Raw genomic sequence first — 13,168 nt, 5'->3', positions numbered from 1 at the left:
TATTTTTTTCCACACTGTGGAAGTCAATGGCTACCGTCAACTGTGCTCAACAGAAGAAACTTGAGGGGAGTAATAAATGATGACAGAATGTTCACTTCTGGGGAAAAAAAGAAAAAAACTACACCGGAGAGGAACATTGTGAGTAAAGAATGGCTTCAATTTTCCGTTAATAACAATTTAGTTTCATTTTTAGAAGATTATGGCTAAATACCCAGCTAAAATACAAACGTATTGTCCGCACACTGATGTAACTGCTCCATAAAAATAATTTATTGCGGCAACGTTTCGACCATCAGGTCTTCGTCAGGCACTAAATACCCAGCTAAACAAGTGTGTCTAGTAAGAATTATGGCCGAATTTAGGTGCCCATATCAACAATGAGTTTAAAAACACACACCCAAAAATAATTATTCAGGAAAGCTGAAGGACTCTGAAGCACATTTAGCGTTTCGCTAGAGATGCAGCTGCATGACGAGACGCTTAAGTAGTTTCTGCCATGAGATGTTCCATAGTCTCATGGAAATCACATTTTTGGACGTGTCAGTTCTCATTAAGTGTCATAATTTGAATATTTACAGTAAAATGTCAAGAATGGTGAAACATCAGCTAGCATGAACACTAAACACTAGCGATTACAGAGAGCATATAATCATACTTTATGCCTTGGTTCACCCGCTGATGTCATTACCCCAGTCATGCTCTTTTAGCAAATGAGACTTTATGAAGATGATAAAACAGAGACGCATAACTTTCAGATGATGTATTAGACTCTTTTTTGCTTTTTATTGAAAATGATTCACCAATTGTGTTGGCCACAATATCTTATGTATGTTCCTAAAACGTACAATATGCAGGAAGTACGAGCATTCCGACAAACCCTATTTGACTCTTTCCATATGTTTGTAACCATAAAGCTTTATTATGAGCCCCAGGGCTAATGATACATATTCTTGTTCCTCGATTCCCAATATTTTACCCCTAAAGCCCAAAGTATACATATGCTAGCCTATATGTACTTGTAGGCCTACACTAGTGTATGTAAAAACTATAATATACTTTGGGTTTAATTAGAGGACATGTTCTGTTTTATAAGAACTGGAAACCCCAAAAATTGGCATAAATTCTTTAGAAAGATCTCTGTATTTAAATCACTGACTTTGCTACATTGGCATATTTAAGAACAGCTCGAGACACTGTTGAGATCTGGATTGGAGAAGACACGTGTGTATAGGAAAAATCTCCATTTGCTCTCCATTTAATCTTTTGGCTGTCCAAAAAAAAAGAAAAGTTTTTCCAAAAATAAGACTTTGGTTAATCTTCGAAACACAAATTCAGACTTTAGTGAAACCGGAGACGTTTCTGTCCCTCCATTGAACCACAACTTAGAAGATCTAAAAAGGTCATAAAGGCGTTGTAAAACAAATCCGTATGAACTGAGCTTGTGAACAGATACAATTGCTTTCTATGATGAACAGATTTAGTTTTTATTTACCGTGTTTAGATATTTACTGTGCTCTATGTGTGTTTGTTTACATGTGAAGGAAAGCTCAATTTAAACCTGTTTATCATATTACACAATCCTATCTCGTCTCAATATTTGGATTAAACCGCTTGATTCATATGGATTTTTGGGTGAACTATCTCTTGAACTTGTACTGATTAATAGATCTTAGTCAGAGTGTCATATTTACTTTTTGACAGAAATGAAAACAAGACTGTGAGCAACAGAAATACAGTGTGTTCATTGGATTGTACTGTTATTTAACAACATAGGCCTAGTTGTTCAGCTGACGAAATGTCTTTCTGGAAAAAAAAAACCTTTCAGCAAACAAAAACTCCATAAAACAGTTGTTGTGAGTTATGAAAATGACATGATCTAGGAGCTTTATACAGTGTGTTGCATTGTAAAGACTGCAGTCTTTCCTTCACAGCCTCATTTTCATCTGTGTTAAATTCAATATGGTGACTAACCTGGGGTGCATTTCCCAAAAGCATCGTTAGCTTACTATGGTCGTTAGTTCCATTGAGCTATATTGGTAAGGACAGAACTTGCGACCATAGTTGCTTTTGGGAAACGCACCCCAGATTAAGGTCTGTTGTTCACCACAGACTAGTAATATGTGATAAAATAAACTAAAGAAAGGCTAATGATTCAACTATGAATGTAAAATTAAAACAAATGATTTGAAAATCAAAACAATCAAGAAGAAATCTTTTGTTTGTTTACTTGCATATGAATGCGACCATTAATCGACATCCGAGAACTGTTAACATTCGAAAGTGTTGTTGAATTATGTGCATATGTAATCATGTAATCCATAAAAAAGTAACTGCATTCTCTATTATGTTATTTAAAGACATAATCTAATTTCAAGTAGGCTACTCAATTTTTGGAATCTGATTACATAATTCGGATTACATGTAATCAGTTACTAGTTACAGCTCTTAAAAAGGTGTCCTGTTCCTTTAAATATTGTGTGTAGTTTGCACACAAACACAATCCAAATTACACACACAAAAAAAGATATCAGATAGCAATACTACAAACCAAACCGCATCATATTTCAAATTGTCAAACAAACCATCAATTATATGACTGGACATACAAATAATGTAGCAATAAAACGCCTCAGATTCCCAATCTCGGAACACAAGCGTAAATTCTTACTTTAAAACCCTCAAAGTCATACACGAAGGCCCGAGGCAATGTTAGCGTCTTTCCCACATCAGTCCCTGAGCCTAGTAAACACTGGAAGATAGTGTGCGTTCCCCTTTAAGAGGCCCCCACCGTTCCCGACGCGGCGGGAGGCAGAACGCATTCCTGGAACAGCGCGAGAGAGGGAAAAAAATCACCAGCGACCTGTTTCAAGTCCCCCCAATAGAAACTGTGCCTGATTTGTGGCCAATGTTGGAGATGTAAAAAAAAAAAAAAGAGGGAGAGGGGAGGGAAAACACTAAAGGGGGTAGCTATGGAGATAGAACGTTTTCCTGGCTGCTTTCTTTGACAGGTGTTGAGTGGGGTAAAAGTCTTAAACAGAATCCAGCATGTACGCCAAAGGTAAAGGAGCTGTCGTCCCTTCTGATAATCAAGCGAGAGAAAAGTAAGTGAATCGCGCGCGCTTTAAAGAGTCTCGCCTTGCTTAGTACGGACTCGCAACTTTCTAAAACTGCGCGTACTATTGTTTGAAGGTGTATTTAGTGCGAACTTGCGCTCTGGAGTGGTCGTCTCCGAGTCTTCTTAACTTTACAGCCGCTTTTAGCACTTTAATGCGTTGAGCTGTCCGTGCATTTTCGATTTTATTTAAGTTTTGGTGCGCACGTGAACACTTGAACTGTCCAATGCATCCAGTCCGAGTGATGTTGCATGCTCGCATCTCTCATTTAGAAGCTTGTGCATCTTTTGCATCAACATTACACGCCGTGCATCTGTTCCTTAAGAGTTACATTGCTGGATAAACGCATCCGAGCCTTTTTCTCCCGGTTTTCGGACATGTATTAAAGTTGTGGAGGTGTTTGGTAGCCGTTCGTATCTGTTTGACCTGGTTTATTTCTTATTTAATGATATTTTTTGTCTCATCGCGTGTGTATTTGCACGGTTTGCCTTTAAATCTAACTGATAAATGAGCTCTTTTAGTAATTCCGACACATTAATGCGTACATATTCCCGACATTTTGTGGTTTGTTGCAGCGCAAAGTACCGGTTTTTATGAAAACTGTTGTTGCTTCAAGTTTTGCTGACTTTTCCACACTGCGTATTGTAATATTTTATGGTAGTACATCACCATGTGATCTTTCCACTGTTGTGTCCAATCTGTTGCCATAGAAACAACCTTACAAATCTTACATGCAATAAAGTGACCTGTAATATTCATAAATCTGTCATATGGGGTCGAAGGTTACCGTGTCAGACTTGGAGACTTATGATAGGACGTCTAGTATGGGAGTCTGAGATGATTTGCAGCTGTTTTGGAGATCTAACACTCTCAGAAAGGAAGAATGTAAGGAAATATTGGCGGTCATAGCTAAACTGAATGAGAAGATGATGTATAGAAGATAAGCATCCAAGAGAAGTTGCTTACAAGACCGTATTTTGAGTTTTTTTTTAGTTATTTTATCATTCAGATGTTATCACTTTGAAACCACTCCTTTCAGTGTTTTCTGGTTGTATTTGCGTGAAAAGCTTCCCAAAAAGTTGCATATAAACTAGGTGTTTTTTCCAAGAAACGTGCAATTAAGGGGCTAAAATGATCATTTAGACTCTTATACTAATGAACATGAAGTGGTGTGTTGGTCACACAGATGCAAGGATGTAGACGGCTCCTCAAGTGTTGGTTAACACCGCAGGTTACCGTTTCATGTGTTCAAAGATGAGGTGTTGTGACCACACAGGCTTTGTTCTGTCATTGGAGGTTAATACTTTTGTCAGCACTAGTCAAGCGAAGGTGCCATTAAACTTCTCAAGGAACTGATTTAGGATGTACTAACGAAGTTTAAACATCATTCATTGGCAGGTTTGCTTGGAGAAACCACTTTAAAAAAAAAAAGTGAACTTGGAGGAATCTACGAAGTTTATTGCAGCATTGTTGACTTCCATTAGTTTCGAATGGATTTCAAAGCTTGAGTTCATCAAAGTTTAGCGTCCACGGGATCGATCTAATTCCGCGAATCAGTTGGAATGCCGCAAGAAATTGTGTGGTGTGTTTTTTGGAGTGGAAATGAATGAAAACAGATTCCGATCTAGGTCTCCATCTCCTGTTTTCCCCCAACATTTTGAGCACTTCTCTGGGTTCCCCGAGTTTATTGGTGTGTCTAAGAGGCAGCGAGTAGGTCTGAATGCATGGTTTTGATTTCATCCAGATGGTTCAGCCTCCTTCATAGAGGTGTTTTCAGCAACATATAAAGGGAATCAAGCATGCACACAGAAACAGGACACAGTTGTTCTTATGAAGAGCGTCTGATTTGCTCTGTTTTGGATAAACGTTGCTCTCAGACGTGGATGAGAATCAATTAATTTTCCATATTGGATAGCTGAATGTATGGCTTTTCAAGTTTACTTTGAAGAGAGATGTTCTCTGTAATTATTTAGGGGCATATTTAATGATCGCTCTCAGTTGTAATGCGGAAATGTCTGTTTTGTGCGTACGTGTTTGGAAATCTTTTCTAAAAGAGCGCTCGCTCGGCTTTCATCAGAATAATTGAGATGGATTGCCTCATGAAAGTTTATCAACATTTTTTATTTAGCACTATTGCTTTGTGGAATTTTTCTGTCAGTCTTTGGTTATTATGAATGAAAGATCAGCTAAGTTGGGTCAAAAAGTACAAGGATGTGGAACAAGGCCACACCAACAATATTATGACAGCACTTTTTATGATGTCAGTGGAATGTCAGGCCACTTGTGATTGGTTTGCAAATCATTTATTGATAAAATACGTCCATTGTGTTGCTCAGTTTGCTCACAAGTTGCATATAAGGCACTTATGTTCCATAGTTTTTTTTTTTTTTTTTTTTTGGTAAATTTCTGGTTAAATGCTTTCAACAGAATATTTGATCAAAACAGTAGGGATATTGTTTAAGTTATAAGTGCTATATGCCGTTATTGTTTTTTTTATTGCTATCTGCAGATTGTATTTACTTTTAGATTACAATTGTTCATCATCTAACAGTCACTTATTGTCAATGTTTAATTTCACTAATAATTTATAATTTAATAACATTGTTAACTGTAATCTTTAGTAAATAACAAAATATTTTTAATAATAGCTATTTGGTAGAATTTTCATGCCCAAGTTTGCTTAAAATCATTGTTTTTATAGTCTATTGTTAATTTATTATAAAATGTAATATCAGCCATTTATTGACCAATAATTTCCAGCTTATTGGTATCGGCCAGAATTATAAAATTGGTGCATCCCTACAATTTTGCGATTTTGCAAATGCCAGTATGGTTGTTTTCGACATTCACGGAAGAAATTTAATTTTAACTCAGAAATTGTTAGTACATTTTCTAATTAATTACAAAGAAACAGCAAATAGCACATTGAATGAAATTAAATTTTTTAAGGATAAAGACTGAAATTGTATTTTCTTATAAAACGTACTCCAATAATCTTTGTTTTTGTTTACAACTTAACAAAATTTACAGTGTGGCATCATCCTCAAAAAACTACTCCAGGTAAAAGAAAATGTGTAATACAGGTTTCTGATTGGCTTTTATGTCCAAGTTGTGTCCTGAGGTGAAACTATAGACTCCCTGATGCATAATATGCCTTAAAACTTCACTTCTAAACTTAAGCCACCTTTTGTAGCTCTCCTCACATGCTGTGCGTCTTCACACGAGACCCTGCAGTTAAATTATTGAAATAGAGACAGCAAAGTTCATTTATTAACTGTGTGCGCTTAAGCTAGCTAAACTTGGCTCTGCCTCTTTTATGTATAAATGGAGTCTTGACTGGGAGCCTCGGGCGAGATGTCAAGATGTGTTCTCAGGTTAAGTCAGGAGAGCTCATCATGATGAGACTGGACACACAGCGAGCCGCCATGCCTGAATGGCAGAGCAAAAGCAGAACCTCGTCAGATATGCCTGTCCATCATCGGCATATCGACATCAACGCAGCCGTTTGTACGCCGCTGTCAAGGTCTAAATTATCCCTGCTGCGCGGCTCTCACAAGCAGGCGTGTGAAAGTGATAGCCCTCGACCGGTCTTACGGAGTCATTAATCTAAATATTAAGTCAATAGGTCCGCCTTCCTATTGCACCCCGAGCTGTTGTATTGCATGAGGATTAGTCGAACGCACACTGAGCTTCTCAGCTTGTTGATCCTCCACTCCTGCGGTCTCGCTATTAGTCGAAATACCGATATGTTCCTCTGTCAGTATGACAAAAAGCGTTCCCCGAAGCCCACTGTAGATGAAGTCCTTCTCAATAATGCATCAGGCTGAGAGAAGGAACCCATCATCAACCTGCAGAAGCTCCTCAGATCATCCAGAGCTTGCGATGAAAATTTCATCCGGCCACTCGCGGGAATCTCAGTTTGATCCATCTCAACGCCAGTTGGGTTCATATGAGCTGACTTGCGCTGTCGAGTACATGACTCCGTCTAGAGGTCAGGTTTTCAATAAACCAATTAATGTAGGGCTTTGCATGCAAACTACATCTTTGAAATTGGCTAGCCAGTGGAATGCCTGAAAAAAAGTTGACTATTCTTAAGGCCCATTCACACCAAGAAGATAAAAAAATTGTTCCAATTATATGAGAATAGAGAAGTTCACACCACAACTATAATGATAACGGCATTGAGGAACAATATTGTTGGAATCACTTTCAGAATAATTTTTTTCTAGCTGATGAACGATAAAAACATTGACAGTCAATCAGAATCCACTCGACTTTAAAAAGCTTGAGCATTTAGTATGGCAGATGGCAAAACTGTGGCGTGCTTATAGTAAACAGAACATTATGGTCTGATGGTGTGGACACTAATATAGTTATCGTCATGGTTATCGTTATTAAAAACCTGGAGCATTTAAAGTGGCAACCGAAAAAACTGCAGCATGCACTTATTGTTAATCGTCTGTGGATGTGGATGCTAAAAAAAGTCAATGTATTAATGCAGCAAGCGACAAAACCGCAGTGCACGCTTGTAATAAACAGAATGTCATCGTCCGTTGGTGTGGACGCTGATGTAGTTATCGTTCTTAAAAAGCTTGAGCATTTATAGGATTAGTTCACTTCCAGAATAAAAATTTCCTGTTAATTTACTCACCCTCATGTCATCCAAGATGTTCATGTCTTTCTTTATTCAGTCGAAAATAAATTAAGGTTTTGATAAAATTAAGGTTTGAAGGTCCAAATTTCAATTTCAGTGCAGCTTCAAAATGTAATCACATTGGAAAAGTCACGCGTGGTTCGTTCTTCATCTGTGTACTTCGGTTCAAAAAGGTAGGAAAACTAATTTTCTCCTCCAACTTCAAAATCACCCAACATTGTTGTTTTACCTTTCTTTGTAAAGGGCATTTGACTTTCGTTGCACGTTGGCTTTGCAAACACTGGGTCGGTACTTCCATTATCGGTATAGTTATCATTCTTAAAAAGCTCAAGCATTTAAAGCAGCAGACGACAAAACTGCAGTGTGCACTTATATTAAACAATGTTATTGTCTGTTGATGTGAACGCAATTATAGTTAACATTCTTAAAAAGCTGGAGCGTTTAAAGCAGCAGGCAACGAAACTGCATTGCGCACTTATTATAAAGAGCGTTATCGTCTGTTGATGTGGACGCCATTATAGTTATCGGTATAATTATCGTTCTTGAAATGCTTGAGCATTTAAAAAAACTGGTGACAAAACTGCAGCATGTGCTTATAATAAACAAAGTGTTATCGTCCATTGATGTGGATGCTAATATAGTTATTGTAGTTAACGTTCTTGGTGTGAATGGGCCTTTAAAGGGGTCATATGATGCAATTTCAAGTTTTCCTTTCTCTTTGGAGTGTTACAAGCTGTTCGTTAATAGATAAGATCCCTAAAGTTGCAAAGACTAAAGTCACAAAGTCTCGTCCACGCCCTCCTAAAACGCCTCGTTTAAACACGCCCCCACATGTCTATGTCACGATGTGGGAAGATTTGCATAACGTCGCCCAAATGTTCACGCAAAGAAAGAAGGTGTAACTTTATTGTTGCTGCCACTGCTGCCGCCATGTTGTGAAGACGCTGTGTGTTTCGTTGTGAAAGCGTAAATACTTTGTTTGGCCTTCCAAAAAGAGGACACGACTAGAAATCAGTGGTTAAGTTGTATTTACAACACTGTTCCAGAACAGTTCAACCCAAATATTCAGATGTGTGCAGCGCATTTTATGGAGGACTGTGTCCTGATCCTGGGAGAGTAGACTACAATGCCGGCTGTTCTGACTCTCAGTCTGTAAATCCGTTTTCATATTTAAAGAATTTGCCACTGATGATTCAAACGCGAGTTTTGAGCAGTGTAGAGTAGCGCTTGTTGTTTGTCATTTCTCTGATCACAAATGCAGACATGGTTTTATGTTTACGCGGCACGATGCAACGCAACACGTAAAAAGACAGTATAAGTCATTATAATCAGTAATTATGTCCCCACCGGATGCAACAAATGCCTTGTTTATAATGGGTTTTATAGGTGTTGTCTCATCGCACCGGCATCACAATATGGTGAGGGATGTAACATTTCCGTCACACGCTTGAGGTATTCAGCCAATCACAACGCACTGGATAGCTGGCCAATCAGAGCACACCTCGCTTTTCAGACCGATGAGCTTTGTAAAAATCGACGTGTTTCAGAAAGGCGGGGCATAGAGGAGAAACAATAATGTACAGTATGTGGAAAATAATGTGTTTTTTGAACCTTAAACCGCATAAACACATTTCATTACACCAAATACACAAAATAATGTTCTTTTTTAGCAGCATCATATGACCCCTTTAACTGGGGATTCCGATGGGATGCTCATGTAAGATGGATTTTGTGTGACGGATTGAGTATTTTGACGCTTGCGGCTAAATGTTCAAAAAGATATGATGTAGTCGCCCAAAAAGATTGTTTAAATTCTAATTGAAGCCCCGTTGCTAAAAATCTCGGAATTAATAAAGATTTTGATTTGTTCCTCTAGGTGTTTGATGAACAAGTTGAGAAAGTCCATAATTTTGGGAATGACGTGAACGGGTGGGCGTTAATGGTCTTCTGAGGTCAGTCTGTCAGGCAGTTGATGGACGTGGGTGTTCGTGAACTCATCACATCACTGTGTGCTTCTGTCACATTTCTGGAAGAACCTGCGCAAATGTTCTGTGGTTTTGAGAAAATGAAGCGTCACATGAGTTCCGCACCATACTTAAGACTATGAATTTCCATTTTTCTAAATGTTAAAAATTAGCGTAATTAAATTCGAAGCAGAACTCTGAAATCTTTTCCTGCATTGCACAAAAGTACAACTTTGTTGACAGCTGTATATACTTGAGGGGAGCTCCTAAAATGAGAATGTCTGATGAAACACCAAGAAATAATTCAGACGTTTGAGGGGAAAATTAGTCCTTGGTATTTGATCCTTGAAGCTGTTCTTCTGGAGATGCTCTTTAAATAGTATTAGGGAGTGTTCAATGTGGAAAGGTAATGCATTTTTGTTAGGGCTGTCAATTTTAAAACTTTTGATGAAATTAGTTACAGTAATTAAATGAATCGGATCAATATTTGCTGAAAAATATGAAGACATTTACACTTGATTACATTTAGATTAGTTTAATATACATTACAAAGTGGCTCTTAGAAACATTGATTTAATTGCTCTGATGGTTGGAAAACTCCATATTAATTTATTTATGATTCAGAGTAATTATGAGTTTATTTTGTGTGGTTATTTTTGTAATTTGTTTATTTAATTAACTAAATCACATTTTTTTTAATAGGCTAACTGTACCAGATTACTTAATTTAATCTTGATTAATTGAAAGCTCAAATTTTTATTTGTTTAATAAAGGCTACTTTCAATTTAGCAGCTAAATTTTTATTAGTTTTGAGTGTATGCATGTTCTTTACTGATATTTATTCAATAATTAAAAATGAAAACCAGTTAAAAATGAAAAATAGTGTTTATTTCATTAAAAATATATATTTACCAGCTAGGCTATATGGTATTATGTTTGTTAATATGTATGCTAATATTAATATGCAAAGTATACATACATACTAACATTCAACTATTTATTTTCTATTTTAATAGATTTTACTCCACTGTCATATGAGCACCAAATCAGCATATTTCTAAAGTATCAAGAAAAAACATTTCTTATTATCAATGTTGAAAAAATTAGCTGTTTAATATTGAATCTATTTATTTATCATTTTTTTGTGGAAACCATACATTTATTTCAGGATTTATCAGTGAATGGAACAGCATTTATTTAAAAAATAAATATTTTGTTGCATAATAAAAGTATTTACTGTCACTTATGATCAATTAAATGTATCCTTGCTAAATTAAGGTATTAATAAAAACATTTTTTACTGACCACAAACTTTTGATTGGTAGTGTATACTGTATATTTGTTGTGGTATCAGTCGGTGTAAATAAATTTTACTTGTATTGATATTGATTTCATAAACTTTGTCAGACTTTAGTGTCAGAAATGAATGCTCCTTACCTCAAATCTCAGATTGCAACCAATTTTTACCAGCCTGCATTTCCAAGAATGCTTTGCAACTAGGCACCTGTGAGGTTTCAACATGCAGCAAAGTTAATTGCTGCAATGTGTTTGCTTGTCCATCTAGAATGGGAGAGCCTGTGGAACTGCATTTTTCTCACTTGAAGTTTGGGAACAACCCAAAACGGACAATTTATAGAACTAACTGAGATTTACAATGCCTTTTTCCTCTTTTGTCTTGCAGGTTAGCTTTATATGTGTATGAGTACTTGCTACATGTTGGCGCACAGAAATCGGCACAGACCTTCCTGTCAGAGGTAAGTGGTCTTGCACAATCTACTTTCCCCAACAAACAGTTGTTATTGTGTACTCAGGAAAAACTAATATTAATTCAAGCCAGGTTTGAGGGCAGAAATTAATACTTTTTGGTTGAGACTCAATTTGTTGTACATTTTATTCATATTGATCAATCAATTCCAATTGCTTTGTTTCAGCAAATATGAAGTTACTTTTTGTAATATAGAGGGAATTTAGTTTCTCATTACAACACTCTTAAACTCTGATATTGTTTCTCCAAAGCATCCTGCATTTATCTGCTAAATAAAAGTGTCATTGCTATGATATTAGGCCTTCATAATGTGTCACCAGTGTTTCTAAAAATCAGTTTGAGCGCCACTGAGGGGGCGCAATCACAGCATTAACATTTGTGCGGCTACTACTAGCATGGTAAAGTGGATTGTCGTTACGGTTTTGTGAAGCGGTGGAGCTTCTGCTGTAGATGTGTCAGTGCTGTTCTCACTATATGAATGTTATATAGAGCTTGAGTACACTACATGTCTGGAGTGGAGGTGATGCCACCACTTGTGTTTAGATCCGCTCTTAAACACGACTGCGTGTTAAAAGTCTGATTTAACGTTGGCCTCGGTGGGAATAGGTGCAATTGGTTTGTAATATAGCCTACTCTCGATCTCCTGATCTGCTGTAATGCTCTCTTTTAAGGCCGATCAAAGACTTGTGTTGGTTTGTCGTCTTTTTAAGATGTTCTACAAAGTTTGTTAGCCTATACTTGAATGAATAAAGAAGCCAGTTTATGTGGAACTTGATTTAGTTGAATTTTTAAAGAGTTTGCCAACCTGCAGGCTTGAAATCATCACAAAATGCTTTTATTGTGCTTTGTTGAACGTCATTTATAGTTGTTATAGAGCCCTATGAAATCCGTTTAATTTTTTCCAAATTCAATTTTTTCCGTTTTAGTTCTTCTGGATTCCGGTTTAATTTGTCTAGGCCCTATTTTAATGGTTAAATAAAATTTTATTCATCAAAAAGCATGTCTAATTAATTAAAATCATGAAAATGACAATATTAAACAGCAGTTTATTTAAAGTTTAACAAAAATAACATTTTTTATTTAATTCAATTCAAGTTTATTTGTACAGCGCTTTTCACGATACAAATTGCAAAGCAACTTTACAGCAAATTAAGTTTCTACAATATTTAGTGGTAGCTTATCAGTGGTGACTGTCAGTCAATGTACATATGGCAGAAATGTACGGAAAAATCAATTAAAGACAATCAAACAGACGATGAACACTATTAACAGCAATTATTATATGATGCAATCAAACTTATTGCAAAATGTGGTAGTTTATGTTGTTTCAGGGTTGTCATCATCTGAGGTCCTATGAGGGGTTGGCATCATCTCTTCTCAGGTGTTCTGGATCCAGACTGAAGCTTGTGTAAATCCTAGTTACGGCAAAAACAGAGAAACAAATAGAGACATAATTAGCGTAGCTGCTGTTCCAATCAAGCAAAATTTATTTGTTTAACCCAAACTAAAGAATAATAATGTGCATTTGATCAGATATAACTGCAGTACAAGATTATGATATGCATTATTTGAATGCTTGGCCAAAGAGATGTCTTTAATCTAGATTTAAACAGAGAGAGTGTGTCTGAACCCCGTACGTTATCAGGAAGGCTATTCCAGAGTTTGGGAGCCA

At 36.7% G+C, this 13,168-nt stretch overlaps 1 protein-coding gene across 1 annotated transcript in view; it reads left to right on the top strand.

Moving 5' to 3' along the window:
* Positions 1-2,816: 2,816 nt before the first annotated feature.
* The window catches only part of ssbp4 (single stranded DNA binding protein 4), a 63,351-nt gene continuing 52,999 nt past the window's right edge, over positions 2,817-13,168 (top strand). Inside the window, exons 1-2 of the mRNA XM_016283029.1 lie at positions 2,817-3,101; positions 11,413-11,485. Of these exons, the coding sequence (XP_016138515.1) occupies positions 3,046-3,101; positions 11,413-11,485 (129 nt within the window). The 5' untranslated portion in view covers positions 2,817-3,045. The remainder of the gene's footprint in view (positions 3,102-11,412; positions 11,486-13,168) is intronic.

This window comes from Sinocyclocheilus grahami, unplaced genomic scaffold (genome assembly GCF_001515645.1).
Source record: "Sinocyclocheilus grahami isolate Dianchi unplaced genomic scaffold, SAMN03320097.WGS_v1.1 scaffold169.1, whole genome shotgun sequence".
NCBI classification, from domain to species: Eukaryota; Metazoa; Chordata; class Actinopteri; order Cypriniformes; family Cyprinidae; genus Sinocyclocheilus; species Sinocyclocheilus grahami.
Note: the sequence above shows the minus strand (reverse complement) of the source record. Positions and strands in the feature narration are given on the sequence as shown.